Source organism: Dreissena polymorpha, chromosome 4 (assembly GCF_020536995.1).
Source record: "Dreissena polymorpha isolate Duluth1 chromosome 4, UMN_Dpol_1.0, whole genome shotgun sequence".
In the NCBI taxonomy this organism is placed as follows: Eukaryota; Metazoa; Mollusca; class Bivalvia; order Myida; family Dreissenidae; genus Dreissena; species Dreissena polymorpha.
This window is the reverse complement of record NC_068358.1, coordinates 64,607,850-64,626,545: the sequence shown is the minus strand read 5'-3', so window position 1 is coordinate 64,626,545 and position 18,696 is coordinate 64,607,850. Positions and strand designations below refer to the sequence as shown.

The 18,696-nt window shown below is 35.5% G+C and overlaps 1 protein-coding gene across 1 annotated transcript; it reads left to right on the top strand.

Annotated features, from left to right (window-relative positions):
* Nucleotides 1-5,741: 5,741 nt before the first annotated feature.
* LOC127876295 (soma ferritin-like) lies at nucleotides 5,742-13,683 on the top strand. The gene is made up of 4 exons (XM_052421423.1): nucleotides 5,742-6,018; nucleotides 10,201-10,347; nucleotides 12,473-12,598; nucleotides 13,330-13,683. Exons 1-4 carry the CDS (start codon nucleotides 5,914-5,916, stop codon nucleotides 13,465-13,467), a joined length of 516 nt encoding a protein of 171 aa, XP_052277383.1. The 5' UTR covers nucleotides 5,742-5,913; the 3' UTR covers nucleotides 13,468-13,683.
* The last annotated feature ends 5,013 nt before the right edge of the window (nucleotides 13,684-18,696 follow it).

The window sequence follows — 18,696 nt, the reverse complement described above, 5'->3', positions numbered from 1 at the left end:
GGAACGTTCTTTAGATCTCTCCACCCCGAAAGACACGTTGTACTTGCTCATGCCAGGAATTGGAGTGGAGAGCGTTTCAATAAGCTTTAGATTGTCGGTGCAATTGAGCTAAACACATAGGTTTAAACTTAACTTATGCCAAAGTATACGAATAGTCCGTTTTCTGCCTTAGTACTGTACATACGGTTTATATATGATTGCCTACATGTACTTATTTCGAGCAAGAATTTCAAGATAATTATGTTTAGAGGTTGACAAGTTTGAACGTTTTACTATGTTCATATACTTGAAATAGGATGTTCGTATTTATATAACCATGTCGTGAAATATGTGTGATGGAACTATGAAAGCATTCAGGTAAAGCCCCAAGTATGTTTGTAGTTTTTGTAGTTTTGTTGTTGTTTTTATACCCATATGTTTAAGTAAAGAAAGATATATATGGAATAAGCATGTATGTATGTCTTCTCATTAAATGGTGAAAATACGCTATCAAGAATAATGTTAACAAGTGAAATTTCACATTACTAAACATTTCCAAGTGTGAATCATATTTCAGGTATGCCCGAGCTATCTAGCATTCTTTAAGGAACCTGAGCTTTATGATCAGGCGCTGTTCATAAATGCACATAGTACTCCAAGTATCCAGACTCTTTACGCCGTAGAAAACATATTTGATCCAAGACTTATTCATGTCGGGGTACTGCACGCAGCATTTGCAATTTGGCCACAAAATGAGGAACTTAGTTTTAGGTGAAAGACTCGCATCTGTGACCACGGGCTATTTCATACGTGTTCAGCGTTAAGTTTTTGTATGCATCTTTGCAGTAAATTGCATGCTTAGCATTGTTGTTACATAAGATGCTAAGAAACAACTTTGAAAAGTGACCATACAATCATACATTTAATAATCATGTAGATGTTCTCCATTTTATGGTGATTTATACGCCTGTAAATTAAATTCAATCGGAATTTGATGATGTTTTTTTCACGCTTTTAAATTAAAGTCAATCAGATGGCCATGCATGTTTATTGCTGGGACTTTGTGGTGGTTACATGGAATTCGGATTCGGAAAGATTTAATTTGACATGCGATGGGTATGGTATAATGTTTACACACAATGAATGCAAATAAAATAATTCATTACGTTTTATGCGTGAATAAATCGTTATCTAATTGAAATGTTCATAACAACGTGTAATGACATCAGTATCAAAATACATCGAAAAATACCACTCAATCAATGAGGATCAATTGTAGAGTTTACAGACTCGTTAAAGCGAGATTATACGATTTTGTCAAATATTTATGAATTTAATTAACATATGTAAAAAAAACTTAGTATATATATATTTAAATATAAATTTAAATGAAAGTTAAGAAGAACATGTGTCGAAAAATGCGAAATAAGCCAGATATTTTGAAATCGAAAATGTCTGTACAGTCGATTTCGCCAGCATGTATATCATGCATGTACGATGTGAATCTAAATTTAGTTTCACGGTTCATTTTAAATTCCTGCAACGATTTATATTCATACGACACACGAAAACTAACTCTGATCCTAATAAAAAGACGAAAGCTTCGGTTATTGTAGGAAAATATGTACGAATTATCTTCGTCACAATCGGCTCGTGCGCTAATTTGTCTTTGCTGCATTTTATGAAATTCGTCTTCAATGTATATTTTTTGTGTGTCTATTTTGTGGTATTGTAACATATTTTATAAATATATTACAATTTAACACATATAAAAAATCGTATAATCTCGCTTTAATACTTTAAAAGGTCAACATCAAACTCATCCATGCAGCTTTAAATGTTAATGTTACACAAAAGCTAATCTGTGGCGTCTTTCTGCATAATGTTTTGTATGTGAAATGACCTCAAAAAAGCAACAAAGAAACCAGTAAAATAACAATACAGAGTTGTCGTTCATGTTGCAGCTTTAGTATGATTAAAGGGATCTTTTCACGCTTTGGTAAATTGACAAAATTGAAAAAAGTTGTTTCAGATTCGCAAATTTTCGTTTTAGTTATGATATTTGTGAGGAAACAGTAATACTGAACATTTACCATGGTCTAATATAGCCATTATATGCATCTTTTGACGATTTTAAAACCTAAAAATTATAAAGCGTTGCAACGCGAAACGATTGAATAATTTGGAGAGTTCTGTTTTTGTCGTTAAATTTTGTGAAACTACGAAGATTGCTTATATAAGGTATAAAATACTTCGAGTATATGTACTCGGCGGAATAGCTCAGTAGGCTAAAGCGTTTTTACTTCAGGACTCTGGCAAAACTCCAGGGGTCAGTGGTTCGAAACCTAGTCCGGGCAATGTTCTTTTCCCTTTTTTAATTTTATTCTTGATTTTTTACTGGAGCTTTTACGATCCAATGTTTACATTTATCGATATAAAGCATTTAATGAATAAGTTAAAAAATGCCAAAATCTGTGAAAAGGCCCCTTTAATAATACATAGACAATATTAATAAAAAAAATCATGGACTTCATTGAACATGTAAATTAATTTATTCAATCAAACATTATCATTAACTAGTGTACTTCCAACTTACAAATTATTGAGAGAGCGTCTCATTTAAAACTAAACAACAAAAACTACATCGTCAATTTAAAAATTGATGACGAAAATGTAAATGTAAGTGAAAACTTAAAAAGGTTATAATTCGTCTGAACATTTCAGCATTTGACGACTCGTCATGTCTAATAGTGATCGTTTGTTTGTTTTTTGCTGATCTGAAAATTAAAATGGTACTTCATGCCACATGAAATAATCAATGGGCATTTAACAACTAGACTTTGCCTAAGCAACAAATATTCATGTTAACTTCACCCCATGTTAAATATTTATAACTATGTAAAAATTCATATAACCTTTTTGTTACGATTTAACATTTTCATAATCTTATATCGTTTATGATCCATTTGTGTGAAGTGCGATATCACACTCATGCGCAATGTATATCGAACTCGTACAATAAGCTTTCTATTTTGTTTTATTTTTCTTTGACGTGCATAATTGTGTAATCTCAAGGCAGCTTGAGATTATGTTATTTCTTAGAACTAAATATTAAATGTCCGTTTGATCATTATTTTAACTTTGTTATCATTTATTTAAACATTTTCAAGCCTTATGGCTATCTATTTTTCAATTTCGAATAGGTAGCCAATACGAGGCGCTAGCAAAAATGTATAGTTTCAGTTATGTCAATATGAAAGTATTTTCTTATATTCATTATTGTTTAGGTTTCATAATTATTGATTGTTTCTTTTTTTGAATAATTAGTCGAGTCTATGTCAGTATTTAATAGCAACTTTTTATATAGTCAAGGCAGCTGGCCTTAGTCTTATAAAGGAATATGACATGTCCTTTATGATCATTATTATCATTTTGTTATCATTCATTTAAACATTTTCAAGCCTAATGGCTATCTATTTTTTCAATTTCGAATAGGTAGCCAATACGAGGCGCTAGCAAAAACGTATAGTTGCAGTTATGTCAATATAAAAGTATTTTCTGTAATCTGATTACCCAAATTATTAATCATTAATAACGAGGTGGTTACTATTTACTTTACACGCGCCTATAAAATTATTATTCTCTAATAACGAGGTGGTTACTATTTACTTTACACGCGCCTATAAAATTATTATTCTCTAATAACGAGGTGGTTACTATTTACTTTACACGCGTCTATTATTTTACAAGCCCGCTTGTGCCTGTTTATATGTTATCCAACCAATAATTGTGTGGTGCATGTCATGTATTATCATTATTATAACTATCACAATTATGACAGGTTTGCTTTAGCGGCTATATTTGTCATTTCAACAATAACTTCGCAATGAGTTGCATGTTATGTAAATTTACATGATATACCTTGCATTATTATAGTAGAAAATATTTGTTATTATTTTTTAATTATTATGATTAGTAGTAGTATTATGAGTATTATCATAACTAGTAGTAGTATTTATGTTTCAACTGTCATACATTGATATCCTTATATATTGCAAATTTGTAAGTTTACACTGTATGCATAATCATTGTCCACTTGGGCTGTTATTGACCTTCTGGATCCGATATGAAATAAACAAACAAACAAACAAACCTATACTTCTAAAACTTCTGCTGCTACTACTACTATTACTACTTCCATTATTCATTAATAGTAATATCATCAACAAGTTCGATTATATACTCTTAAATTGATATTATTCTTTCCTTTTTAATTGTACTAACGCAATCAATTATATTATGTTTACGTCTATCTATTTTAATTGTGTCTGGTATATTATTGACGGACTGTTTTATAAAGCTGGGTTCCCACTGCCGATCAGATCAACTCGATCAAGCCCGACCAAGCGGTCGGGTACTGGTCTGGTTCGGTCGGCATGAGTGGTCGGGGGCGATCGGGTAGGTCGGCATTGGTCGGGCTTCCTACCCGATATTTTTTGACATGTCAAAAAATATCGAGTAGCGGTCGAGTAGGAAATGGCTCGAGAAGCGCTCGGGAAGTGGTCGTGTATTAGTCGAGTAGAAGATCGAGTTGATCGTGAAGCAATCGTGTTGCGATCGGATTGACATCTTTTACACGATCTGTACCCGATCCGCTCGACCTCTACCCGAGTTAATTATTTTAGATCGCAACACGATCCACTCGACCTCTATTCGATTTGATGTACAGATTTACTAGACTGCTACCCGACGGCTACTCGACTGTACACGATTACTTCCCGATTGCTATTCGACCGTACACGAGCTCATGTCATTTAAAAAAAACTTACGTCCAAACGATCTGGTCGTGTGAAGATCTGGTAACGATCCAGCTGAGGTCCTCTTGGTCGAACTGAGATCGTATAGGGCTCGCGTATAAGTCGAGATGATCGAGCGGAAATCGGAAAGATGGTTGAGTGCACGTCGTGAATGAGTCGTGTGGGGGTCGTGTGTTATCGACAAGAGGTCGAGAAGAAGTCGTGTATACCCTTTTTAGTCGAGCTTGGTCGGGTTTGGTCGGGAAATTTCGGTGATCGGGATGATCGAGTTGATCTGATCGGCAGTGGGAACCCAGCTTAAATGTGTGTGTTCTAAATCTTACACACGTTTATTGATATCGGGCCAAAAGACGGCTAACTTTACAATCAGAGTTTTTAGTTGCGATTTTTCGTCTTCCTGACCTATAAGTATCCACGTAGAGTCAAGAACAGGTAACCAGACTACATGTAGTTGATTCCCAACCTCCATACAGAGTTGTCGTTTCATGCTCTCAAAGTACAAAAACGTAAAGTAAGCGTCGTGCAAGAGATTGGTTGATGCCATAACTTTTTCAATGTACAGTAAAGTAAAGATCGGGTATAAGAGTATAGAATTGCATGCTCTGTTTATTTCTTTCAAAACGATTTCATAAGTTTTAGGCATACATAAGTTTTTACGTAATAGCTGGCTGAAGTTAAATATAGATCCGTTTCTACAATAGAGGATCTATCTACAAACTCCCACAAACGGGAGCGATGATGTTACCAAAGTTGAAATATAAAAAACACTTTTATCATTGGCCTGAACTATATAAAAACGTGTCAATAATGTCCGCTTACAAGGTTATACGACAATAAACTGAATTATATTATCAGTTGTCAATTACCCCTAAGAAGGCCTCTGTTCTAAAAATTCACATGACCCAAAACCACGTGGTAAATCATGTGACCTGAAATAGAGTATAAATATAGGAGCTTAACCGCGTGAAAACATACCAACTTCGGATTGTTTGTCTTGCTACGTCAGTGAACGTACGGACAAATTTCCAACAGCGAACATCGTTTGATACTTTTTGTACAAAGCTAAGCAACACCTTTGAGCACCGTTTAAGCACCATCTGAACGGAATACGAACAAAATGGCCGCATCGAGACCACGACAGAACTTCCACGCCGAGAGTGAGGCAGGGATCAACAAGCAGATTAACATGGAGCTGTACGCCAGCTATGTGTACCAGTCCATGGTATGTACCACTATTCTATAATTTAACATGTATGTGGTGATTTCTAATTTCTATGTTGGTTTGCAATTTACGCGCATGCATATGATTTTATTATGACCTTTACATTTGCAGTCGTTTATTTACATCCGAGCTGTTGAATGTACGCGATTACTGTACTGTAGAGACCGCAAAATTCGCGTCCCTTTTTTTCAAGTTACGAACAGGTCGAAATCTAGTAAAAAATGTAAAATGACCAATGATAAGTGTTTTATTGTGGAAATATGCAGCACCCATGCATATCTTTCGTTTATCATAAGAAATATCAGATTTTCGTAATGGTATTATAGATCTACGCAATTACTGTGCGTACCGTGTTATTCGCGATGTCATTATTTTGCTACTGGTGTCATCTTTTTAAGAAACGTTGAACAATATGGAGATCTGTTATGCATATCTATTTGGCTTACAGGTCTTTAGTGTATGTTTTTGCATGTTGCTAATTTATTGACTTGATTTGCGTTTTTCAATACTCCTTAAACTGTTTCTCTTTTGGGGGGGTTATAAACTGCGTTTAAAATGCAAACGCTGTTATAAATGTATTTTCAATGATTAATTTTTCATCTGCAATGAAATGTTTACACCCGTTATTTACACTCTTACACCTTTTGCAGAAGCAGATTAACCATACTTCTCCTAATTTTACTATCATGAACGTCAGCATATCTTAATATACCTATATATGTTATAGATATCATATAGCAGTTAATCTTAGCATTATATTCCTTAATTAAATGTTGTTTGAAAAGCAGACTTGTAAGAATCCATTTAATACTGATACATTTCAGTATAAGTAAAGTTAGAACATTTTAATTAAAAAAAACTTATTGAAGAGGGACATAATACAGGGGTTTTTTTTACTAAGAAAGTGACGCCGATATTCGGCGTCTTCCCCTACCATAATTTTTCCCCTAAAAATACCATTTCCCCTCCAAAATTATAATTTTTCACCAAAATATAATATTTTACCCTCAAAGAAATGTTTTTTTTCTTTTGGGAAGTTGACACTTATCCAATTTGTACCATGTACAACGATCTCGCTCTCTCTCTCTTTCTCTCCACTCAAATCTGAGAATCCCAGTGATTCTATATATAGCTCTTAAATCACGTCATGGAAACCGGGCAACTAATCGTATTAATCATGTGACTATTTTACTGGATTCCGGTCTTGCGCGAGAAGGGTGTTTCGTCAATTAATTACCGGAAACCAGTCGAATTTTCATCCGGGTTATGTGAAAGCCAAGACATAAACGTTAAAACAGAAAAAAGTCTCACAATTGGCGTTCATACACGAACAAAATAAAACGTTTGGACTCGGAAAATATTAATTGCGTTGACGCATGTTTTAAGAATGAATCATCAAAAACCGTTGAAACCCAGCAGGATTCGGAGGTACATGTAATCAACATCGATTAATACTGTCGGATTATTGTGAAAGTGAAAGTAGACAATCGGCAGCTGCCGCACCTTTCCCTTCCAATACTGTAGCAGATCTAGATCGTCAACCCATTCATCATGAAATTGAAATCATAATATTGACATCGTTCCCCGGCCCCAGTTGAAAACATTTCCCACTATTAGATCTACACCTGCAACTTTATTTAGGACTTTGACTTTAATATCATACTTGTTTATGTGTTTAACAACAAAAAGGTCAGAGACATGCCTCTTTTTCTAAAAAAAACCCTGAAGTCTGTAGGTGAGTTATAGACATTGAAATGAACAGTTTTTATTTTTTCCCCACATATGTCTCTTTCGCGCTCGATTTTCCCCTTTTACCCAGCGTCCAGCGTCTTCCCCTTTTTCTAAAAAAAACCCCTGTTAATAAAACCCATAATGAAAGCTCGATTTTCGTTATTTCCAAAATATTTATTATAACTAAACTAAGTTTTACTGCATGTACAGCAATATGTATCACGTCTACAACATTAAAGACAATATTAATTGTCTTGTCAAGGATAACATGTTATTTTTAACAAAATTTACTGTTCAGTACATGTCCATATTCTCGTCATGAGATGAACGAATAATTACGTGTTCTAAATTCTGTCCTAGTGCAAGCTGTGGTTACGTAGTTTTCAAAATTCATCGATCATTGTTTCATGTTTGGTTTGAACGCTTGTCGGCTGTGCTGCTGTGGCTCCCTGTTTTTTATGCGCATTCTTATGTAAATAAACCGTATAACTTCAATAACGGCGGAGGCAACATTACATTACGTAGATTTACATTCTCTTTGACAGATCGGTTTTACATTATGTTTAAGCTCTTAAGACGATTGAATCATGCGCATAATATATTATCTTCTGTATCGCGCACTGTTATATCATATACTCAATGACATTTCATAAATAAAGCAACATTCTGTTTTAAATATCTAAAAGTTACTGCAGTTTTTTAGTAGATGCATTGTCTGCGCAGCAGTGATTGCGCAATATGACTCAACCAAAGCCCGATAGAACTAGGTCAGCCATGTATTGCTGCGTAGTATACCCTGTGCAGAAGTTAATAGTTCCTTATTGAACAATCGATCTTGTTATTAATCTTGTATACTTTTATATCGAATATTATGCCAAATGGGTCATGCAGCATCAATCAGACCTTATGTTGTATCAAAGAAATGTGATTCGTGCGAGAAATGCATTCATTTATGATGTAGGCATTATGCGTTATAAATATGTCAATATGCCACTTGGGCGCTGGTAATTTTTTATATCAGCTGTGGGTTTTGTTACAGGTTGTTATTTTTCGCGCACAATTTCACATCGATTGTGGCATGCTAGCCTAAAATCTCCACGTTAGCGAGTAGTAAACAGACATAAGACAAGACATGTAGTTATAATGAGCAGTAAATTACGCGAATTTGATTTTAAAGAGGCCATTTCACGCTTTGGTAAATTTACAAAATTAAAAAAAGTTGTTTCAGAATCGCAAATTTTCGTTAGAGTTATATTTGTGAGGAAACAGTAATACTGAACATTTACCATGCACTAAAATTGCCAATATATACATCTTTTGACGATTTAAAACCCTGAAAGTTATAAAGCGTTGCAACGCGAAACGATTGAATAATTTGGAGAATTTTGTTGTTGTTAATTTTTTGTGAAACTACGAGGATTGCTTATATAAAGTATTAAATACTTTCAATAGTGCGTGAGCGCGGATGGGCGAGTGGACTAAATGGTTAATACTTTTACTCCAGGACTCCAGGGGTCAGTGGTTCGAGCCCAGTTGAGGGTTACTTTTTTTTTTTAAATTTTATTCTCGATTTTTCACTGGAGCTTTTTATTTCGAATGTTTACAATTATCATTATTAAGCATTAAATGACATACTTCAAAACATTCACAAATCTGTGAAAAGGCCCCTTTAAAACGGATACTGTTCTATATTTGTGTAATATATCAGGCTTGCCTCTGGTAAATCATATTCGAATATTCTCAGCTTCACCTGATGTGTTACACAAAGATCGGACAGTATCCTGTTGTTCTCTATATAATGTACGTTCTTCGTTGTATGTGCACGTTAAGGATAACTCCTTGCAGAGACGTTGACGTGTGACCTACGTTCTCTGCACTTAAATACTTCAGACCGGAAACCACAATGTGGGACTTATGACATGATCGCGATTTAGCGTTTTACGTTCGCACGAATTAAATGTGCTATTGTATGTCCGAGACATAAAAGTTATCTTAACAAAAAGTATTTCACGGCATCAGCATGTTTAAGAAAGTATCTTAGACCACATGCCAGCCTTGCTAAATTATAGTATGCTGATCGGTCATGAAATTATGCGCAGACCGTTCTCGCCCTAGTGTAAGCAGTTGCATATTTCTGGCAGAAGAATGTGCTCTAACTCCTTTATTTAACGCTCCGATCGTGTTTTGTTTATCCGAGATCAATAGCTAGTATGTCCATCGACTTTCCGATATTTGACTGACATACTCGTTAAGTACCCGAAAAAATCCAACCCATAGACTAGCCAGCACAAAAGTTTGTATACTTTCCGTTTCGACCGCCACGATGTCGCTCTGAATGTATTTTGTACAACATATTTCACGTTCCGGCTGCTCTCACTCCATTTCTGCCAAAGGGACGCCGCGTGAACACGTTGTGTGTACTGTATATAATTTCATTCGCCTCGATTTCAGGCCTTCTACTTCGACCGCGACGATGTTGCTCTGAAGGGATTCTCCAAATTCTTCCGTAAGTCCAGCGAGGAGGAACGCGAGCATGCCGAGAAGCTTATGAAGTACCAGAACAAGCGAGGCGGTCGCATTGTGCTCCAAGCCATCCAGGTACGTCACTTCCGGTACTGGAATTGAAGTTTAAAGGGTTTCATGGCATCTATAAGAACGATCTTTGTAATAAGTCATCCCATAAAAAAACTATTTCAAATCATGTATTTTCTTTTAAACTGATTTTAATCAAACGTGATTCATTCATCTGCTATAAAACTATTTCCTCAAAATGCCAAACACAGATTTCCATACAAATATCTTTATCTACTTAAACGATTAAACCACTTTTTCTCCACGACATATGGTATTACATTTTGGATTCGTCTGCAACCAGCAATACTAAATATGCACGTCGTTTTTGTTGGCAGTGTCTTAACCGCAAAGCCATACTGAAATGTGATATAAAACTTATTAATAAGGTCCTATATAACTTGTTACAAAATTACAAAGTACTGAGATGTTTACGCTTACGTTTAGTTTATACCTTTTTTAGCTGGATTGCATTTGTCACTTGAACCATAACCCGGTACTTGAACCATACACGGTGATTTGGTTATTTGAGACCGATTTTGGGCAATGCTAAATCGTGCGTTACCAGAATAACATGCCTCATATTTCAAGTTACATAAGCTACAGATTTCTATTTATAAGCAAGTTCGTGTTTTATCTAGGCGGTATAACCTTGGGAGTGATTTATTTTCCATAACTTATGTTAACTACAATGTGACAATGATACACCCGTGTTAAAAAGCAAAATTAAGTTTAAACGAATGTGAACGTGAGCTATATATTTTATGCATGTTTACGGGAGATATTTGTTGGACCTGCGACCTTTTCATAACTGAAGTGCATTTAATATTGTTAACCCACGTATTGGTTGGTTTTTACCTAATTTCTAAACATTATTCTAAATATTATTTGCGGATGTATTGTAAAACTGTAATGGCTTCAACTTTTCATGTTACTTATTTACTTGTATATTTGTAATGATTATGCGTTTTGTTGTTGATGATGTTGTTGTTTATCGTTTTCATTACTAGCTAAGATAAGACTGGACACAACACATACATACAAGCATAGCGCGAATCAAAGATTAAGTTGCTTGTTGCAAAGAATGTTAATCATTTAATGAATTGTTTTTGATTACTTTTCCACTGTGTCTCGCTTCCAATGGCCTTAAAATATTACTCCTACTTGGTTGGAAAATGCGCATCGTATTTTTTTATCTAATTATACGGCGCCCATTTCCAACGGAACAGGCACTTTAATCTAACAATGGATATGACGTGAAGTATCAATACGCTTGAAAGCAATTACTGCGTATACAGTTCAAATTTCAATTAGAATAATGAGCCATTGTGGATTTGTCTTATTTCTCCAGCACGGGTCGCATCCACTTGTGTCAAAAGTCAAATACTCGTTCGCGTCAAATCTCAAGTTTATTCAAGTTAAATTATGCATTTGGTTTACATTAGTTTGACCTATTTACAGATATACAGCGGTATCAGTATGCACACATTTATACACTCTTTAAAGTATTAACGGGTATTGGTAAATTTTGTATTTCGTGTTGACCGATTCGTAATTTTATTTTAGCCGCTCTCTTGTAAAACGGGGATAAATACATGTGCGTAAAGTGTCGTCCCAGATTAGCCTGTGCAGTCAGGGACGACATTAACCGCTTTTGTGGAATTTTTCGTTTAAAATAAGTCCCTCCTAAACGAAAATCCAGTATAGGCGGAAAGTGTCTTTCCTTATTAACCTGTTCAGTCCTGCACATACTTATCTGGGACGACAATTTACGCAAACGCATTAAGCCCTGTTTTCTTAGACCGAGGCTCAATTTATATTGGAAATGCTTTTCGTTGCGAAATGTGAAACCAATGTATTCGATAAACCATATCCTGAAGAGAAAACCCGGCGCAACCGTCTATGTTCTTTGTGTGGATTTCTTCCGTTCAGACTGTTTCTCCGCAGACCGTTTAACCTTTCCAACGTTGTTGTCCATTCTATTACTAAATTTAAGCCTCGCTTTGGGAAACTATGTTTAAAATACGTGCGTTAATTATCGTCATAGATTAGTTCAGTCCGGATTGCACAAGCTAATCTGGGCGACACTACGCACATGCATTTAGCCCAGTTTTCCCAGAGCGAGGTTTATTTGTATTTATTACGTCATCAGAAGCCCGACAAGGACGAGTGGGGGTGTGGCCTGGACGCTATGAAGACAGCCCTGGAGCTGGAGAAGGCTGTCAATCAGGCGCTGCTTGACCTGCACAAGATCGCAGAATCGCACTGTGACCCCCAGGTCAGTACGGTGACGCCCAGGTCAGAACGGGACATTGACGGAACCTTTTAATTGTCTCAGTACTTTTATCATTTGCTTTTTGGCACAATCAATCAACGTTACACGTTACAGTAAGATTTTTTTTCATGTACATGTGCATTTTCGCGTCTTTAAAACGTGCTAATTGATAATTGCTCCTTAATATAATTACATCGTAATCAAGCTGAATAATGAATGAAATCGGTAGTATTTCATTCGTTTAAAAACCATCGGAGAAATAAATATTGAAATAATAATAGATACTTCGATGCGTACTCTGTATTTCATGTCTAAAAAATTTAGCGTGTTTTCAGATAATGCAACTATATTTTCTCAGATGATGTTAAAAAATTAGTTTGGAAATTTTCAGATGCAACATACATGTATTTTGATCGGATGATGGATTACAAATACTGCTAAAACTACAGAAACATTTGTGCATATGTTAAATTTCCAAACATTTGAGCCTCGCTATTGTAAGACAGGGTTTAATGCATGTTCGGTAAGTGTGGTCAAAGGGACGGCACTTTCCGCCTAAACTTGATTTTCGTTTAGAAGATACTTTCCCTAAAAAGACAAATCTATAAAGGTGGAAAGTTTCGTCCTTTGTTAGCATGTGTTGTCTGCGAAGGCAAAACTGGGGCGAAACTATGCGCACATGCATTAAGCCCGGTTTTCCAAGGACAAGGCTCATTTATGTGCGTGTTTTTCAGATGATGGACTTCATCGAGGGCGAGTACCTGGAGGAGCAGGTGGACGGGATCAAGGATCTGAGTGACCATATCACTAACCTGATCCGTGTCGGGCCGGGCCAAGGCGAGTGGCACTACGACCGCAAGCTCGACTCGTAGGCGCTTCCGGTATCGCCATTCGTCACGTGATCGACCGTTTCTGCGTCGACGTGGCTAGGAGACCCAAGCAATGAACTGTTTTCGCTTTAAATTGAAACGTTACGTAATTTTTGTTGAAGCTTTTTTCCCGTTAAAACAATATTCAGTGATTTTTTTTTCAAAACTGTGGGTCTCAAAAAAAAAAAAAAAAAAAAAAAAAAAAGAGTAAAATTTCAATTTTCAAAGTTGTTGTTATATTTACTTCCTCTATTGCAAATCTTAAATCGCTACATTCCATAAGAAATCTACATTTATGCAAAAAGGAGAAGGTGGAAATACCAAAAAAATCAACACAATTTAAACTGTTTTTAATAAGAAAACGTCATCGGTGCAAGGATGAACAATTCCATTTGGTGAGGACTAGAAAATGATCATTTGTCTTTATAATAACGCGACCGAGTTCCAAGTAGTGTCCCGTTAGGTTACACACTAGGTCACTAACTAAAATAAATGAAAAAGCTTTATGAAGAGTCTTGGATGCCACCATAATTTTCCATTCTTCATGAAACGTGGTCAGATAATTTTTCCCCGATATAATCTCTGCTGTGGTGAAATAGGGACAAAAACTAGGTCACTAGGCCAAACTAAAGAAATAGCTTATGAACATTCTAGCCGTCACATGTTTTGCCAACTCTTCATGAAACCTTGTCAGAACACTTGTCCCAAATGACATCTTGGACGAAGTCAACCAACAAGAAAACGCTTATTAACAATGCAGAAGTTATAATTTTGTCAAATCTTCGTCAACTTTGCCCATAACATTTGTTCTATTAATATCTTCTGTGTTCAAATAGTACGTTGAAAACTTTGTTGCCGTAGGCGCGGTTCCGTTCCATAAAAAACATGGCCGACAGACGATGCAGTTGTGTGACTGGCTATGGTAAAACCGTTTGAACACTCAAGAACTTTAATTTTTAGTCCGATCTTGATGTTACTTTCTGAGACCATTTGATAATGATATCTTGAGTCTAAAATGGTTCTGGGCTGCTTAAAAACACGGTCGTATGGAACTGAGGTAGTTTCATTCAGAGAAATGTTGTTAACACTGTAAGTCGCATTTTTTCCTACCATCCTGAAACATTCGGAGATCATTTGATGCATGATATCTCAACCGAGTTCGAAAATGATTTTAGATATGAATTATCGCACCGACGTGCAGTTCCAAAAAAAAATGCACATTTCCATTGTTTTCTTAAGTATACGAATATACGTATGTACGAACAAATGTTTATCTTTTTAGCCGCTAATCAGAGGCAAGAATGGTGTTGTATATATCCCACACACTATCAGTTAGGCATTGGTTCAAATAATCCACAACTTCCTCGTGCGAAAATAGCGGTATTGATGCAAGGAAGTAGTAGTGGTGGGGGAAGTGGTTGAGGTCAGATGTTGTGTTTTTAAGCTCGATTTCGTTTTTCGGCGTAAGCTGTCTTAAGCCAGCTTTTCACCTTAGCCTGACCTTTGTAAGTGTCCAATAAAATTCCAATAAAATTTCCCGCGGCTAGGTACGAATGAATACACTTCATTTATTCCATTGGCTGATTTGAGTATACCACCAGAACATTGGAAACATATCCGCGTCTTTGTAACACTGTTTTACTGTATGAAACAATTTTATCTCGAATGAAAAGGCTTAATAGATAGAACAGTTTTACACTCAATTCTCGACATCAATACAGTTTGTGCGTACACCTTTTATTTTCAGAGTATTACCAGCGCAAGAGCGTTTATACTTAAAAGGCTATGTTCTCATATTTAGTACTTACTTCCTTATTCCTGTCAACATGTTAACATGTAAAAGTATAAAGAGCAATGGAAGCGAGGCCTCACTTTAAAGCATTGCATTTCAACCCGCGAGGTATATCGGGTCAATTCGCGGACATTCAGAGTTTATATACAGGTCATCACCGGAGTTGGCGGCCAGTAAAATAATCGTTATATAATAAAGACGCTATCCGTGAACTAGGTGACCTGGAATTTTCTTTAGACCAGAAATATGTTAAATGAAGATATTCAGCAATATAATTATGGTATGTAAATAATAGATTCTTAATGTGTTTTCAACAATATAATGATAAATATTATTGTTGATAAATTTAACAATAATTATTCGTCCATATTGCCTAATGTACTAAAGTGATATTATGAGCATGTAACAGTTTATAGGTGTCTATCGCAACCGTTGATTATTTTTGATGTTTCCACTTCATATACACTTATATTAATTAATGCAGCATCATCATACTAAAACAATATACCAGAAAGAGAAAAATAATGCATTTGAATATCAACCGTACTTTCGTTTGACAACTGATCATGCGTTTACGAGTTGAACCTAAATTTAGTTTTAGTGCAGATTTGTTCATACGACACAAAGACACGAAATTGTTTTACGGATCATTTCAGCTTACAGGACTGGGTGGGTCACGTAAGAATGTCGAATATAAAATATATTTTTATAAACAACTGGTAGCAAGGTGAGTTGCAGATAATTAATCAGTAACCACATTTTAACTAACTATTTTGACCTGTTAATTCTTTTCAGCTCAATTCAACAGTGCAAAATGCCCATAATATCACTTTAAGCATTTGCACGATGATAATTGATACTGTTAATAATCGAATCAAATAGCAATGCCCGACAAACCACTAAAACAGGTTTGTTCGAAGAACGCGCCTATAAATACGGATACTTCTCGTGTGGCCGGTTGACTCATATGTTTAAATTTCACTTCCATTCTTCTTTTGGTTTTCTGTTTTGTATCTATAGGTTTATGACCAGCAATATGTTAAAATGTAAAATAAGCCGCGAAAACTCCCCGTAACATCCCGTACTGCGTGTGATGCAGCTAAGAACTGCACAGAAAAAGACATTCGCTATCCTTGATCTCATTCATTAAACTATTTACGCCGTATATCTTTTTTAAAGATATTTCTTGTTAATGTTATCTTGTTCGTACTGTTCTTGCTCATCGATCATTCTGTAATATGTATTTGTCAGCGTCGATTCTGTCGTTCATGTCGCGGTTAATTGCATAGTTGTGTGTTGTTGTGAACGTGGCATTGCAATAATGCCGTATATATTAATGTTCAATAGTTCTCCACGCAGAGTTATCGCCCCATGCTCTAACATACGTATCTGCCGAGGGCTCGGCAGCCATACGAACAAGAATCTTGTTCAAACCGAACAAACTCATGCAAATTATCTTTAATTGGAAATTTAGGATTGAAGGCATGAAACTATGAAATAGAAATTTTTAATTAACGATACATCGGGAAAACACCTGGTAGTTTTAATTAATCTGTTATCCCTTTTTGTGACGTCCATTTACGCAGATTGATTCGTTCAGCGCATGTCACGAATGTAAACAAAATACAAATGTACACACATTAAATAATATCGTGCGTGACTTCGACCAGTATACCGGCAGAGTTTTCTTTCCATGCTCTCAGTCTCACAAACAATCTCTGCCACAACACGAAAATCCTCCCAGATCTGTAAGGATGGTATTTTGTTTATTGTTTAAGTATTATATTATAAAAAGTTGTATCATTTTCTTTTATATTTTGACAATAGTGTTGAGGTTTATATAAAAAAATAACTAAAAAAAAACGGGAAAATTATTGTACCATGTGGCTTGGCTATCATCGCGTGGTTGGTTATAAAGACTGTGATTTGATCGAGAGTGACGTCTTTGTTGATATTTTAAGGAGATATAAAGAATATATTTTCTCTAATTGTATTATAGTATTTAGGTAGCCGATTGAGGTTTTATACATATAAGTCGGATTGCCCGCTCGAAGCAGCATGGAATAAATATATATGTTCCGCTGCTACTCGGGGTTCATCCTGCACTCAAACCTTGACCTAAATGACCCTAAACATAGGTACATTTCACAACCAAACTAACTGTCAATCTGTCACATACGTATCTATATTTATTATCACAAGCAGTTGTAAGAACTTGTGTTAATATTAATGTCACATACCGTTTGGATCGATTGCACCTACACGCAGTAGATCTAAAAATATGTATGACTACAGTAATTACAGTGTAACCGCAAACATCCTCAAAGCAACACTTTAACGCACAAACAGGTTTAAACAAAACAATACAACTGCCAAAGTAATAGTTGTAATATATATTTCATGGATGAATAAGAACTGCATGACTATTAGTCACTACCACATGTTTAAACAATCTATCTTAGCCTCGCTCTGGCAAAAGCATGTTTGTAAAGTGTCGCTCAAGATTAGCCCGCTTAAACAAAGTCTCTTCTTAGCTTAAAACAGTTCAGGCGAACAGTGTCGTCTCAGATTAGCACAGGCTTATCTTGGACGACACTTTAGGAACATGCATTAAGCTCTTTTTCCCAAGGCATTATAAACATACAGACATGCCAATAATACTGAGGATGAATTACGACGGCTGTTCATGCATGGTATCTGAGCATTGTAATTTGTCCCAAACGAGTGCTAGCACGAAAATTTATATTTTCTACCCTGCGCATGGTCCACTTTATAACAATATTAAAAAATCTGTAAAAGTATATATATTGTAATCCTATGTCATGCGATCAATTAAAGCTTATATGTATACAAAGTAATTAAAACTGTTAAAAACTGTTATTACAAGCAATGATAACAACACTTATTTTAAGTTTTCAACAAATATCAGTATGAAACTGAAAATAAAGGTAAATTGAGATGTGATTATATGTTTCATTATACCTCTAATTATGCTGGTCCCAATCAAATCTCTGCGCGGAGGTTGCATGACGTCAAACACCGATCTTGGGATTAACAAATCTTAACAGCTCAATATAGTGAACTTTCGTAAATAATGAAGCCATTTGGGTTACTTTTCGTGGCGCATTTTTAGGTTGTTTGTATTTCACTATTTGACTGATTTTCTTTCGTTGCTTTATTTTTTTCTTAAGCCAGAACATGATTAGGGTAATAATTTACAAGGTTAATAGGCACTGTGTGGAAACGTACACCTGACATTGCGCAATTTTATCAGAGCACAAATTCCACTGTACGCAGTAATATGGGAATCAGTTTTATGGTAAGTTATTGTACTTATTATTATATATACAGCACTGTTATTTATTAAAACATAAACATGTTGTCTTTAATGAACGTTTATATTTAATACGATACATACTTATATATAGCGCAACGCTCAT

Coding starts and splice junctions, on each gene's coding strand:
- LOC127876295 (XM_052421423.1), top strand. CDS start 5,914: ATGGCCGCATCGAGACCACGACAGAACTTCCACGCCGAGAGTGAGGCA. Junction 6,019..10,200: donor GCTATGTGTACCAGTCCATG/GTATGTACCACT, acceptor CCTCGATTTCAG/GCCTTCTACTTCGACCGCGA. Junction 10,348..12,472: donor TTGTGCTCCAAGCCATCCAG/GTACGTCACTTC, acceptor TTACGTCATCAG/AAGCCCGACAAGGACGAGTG.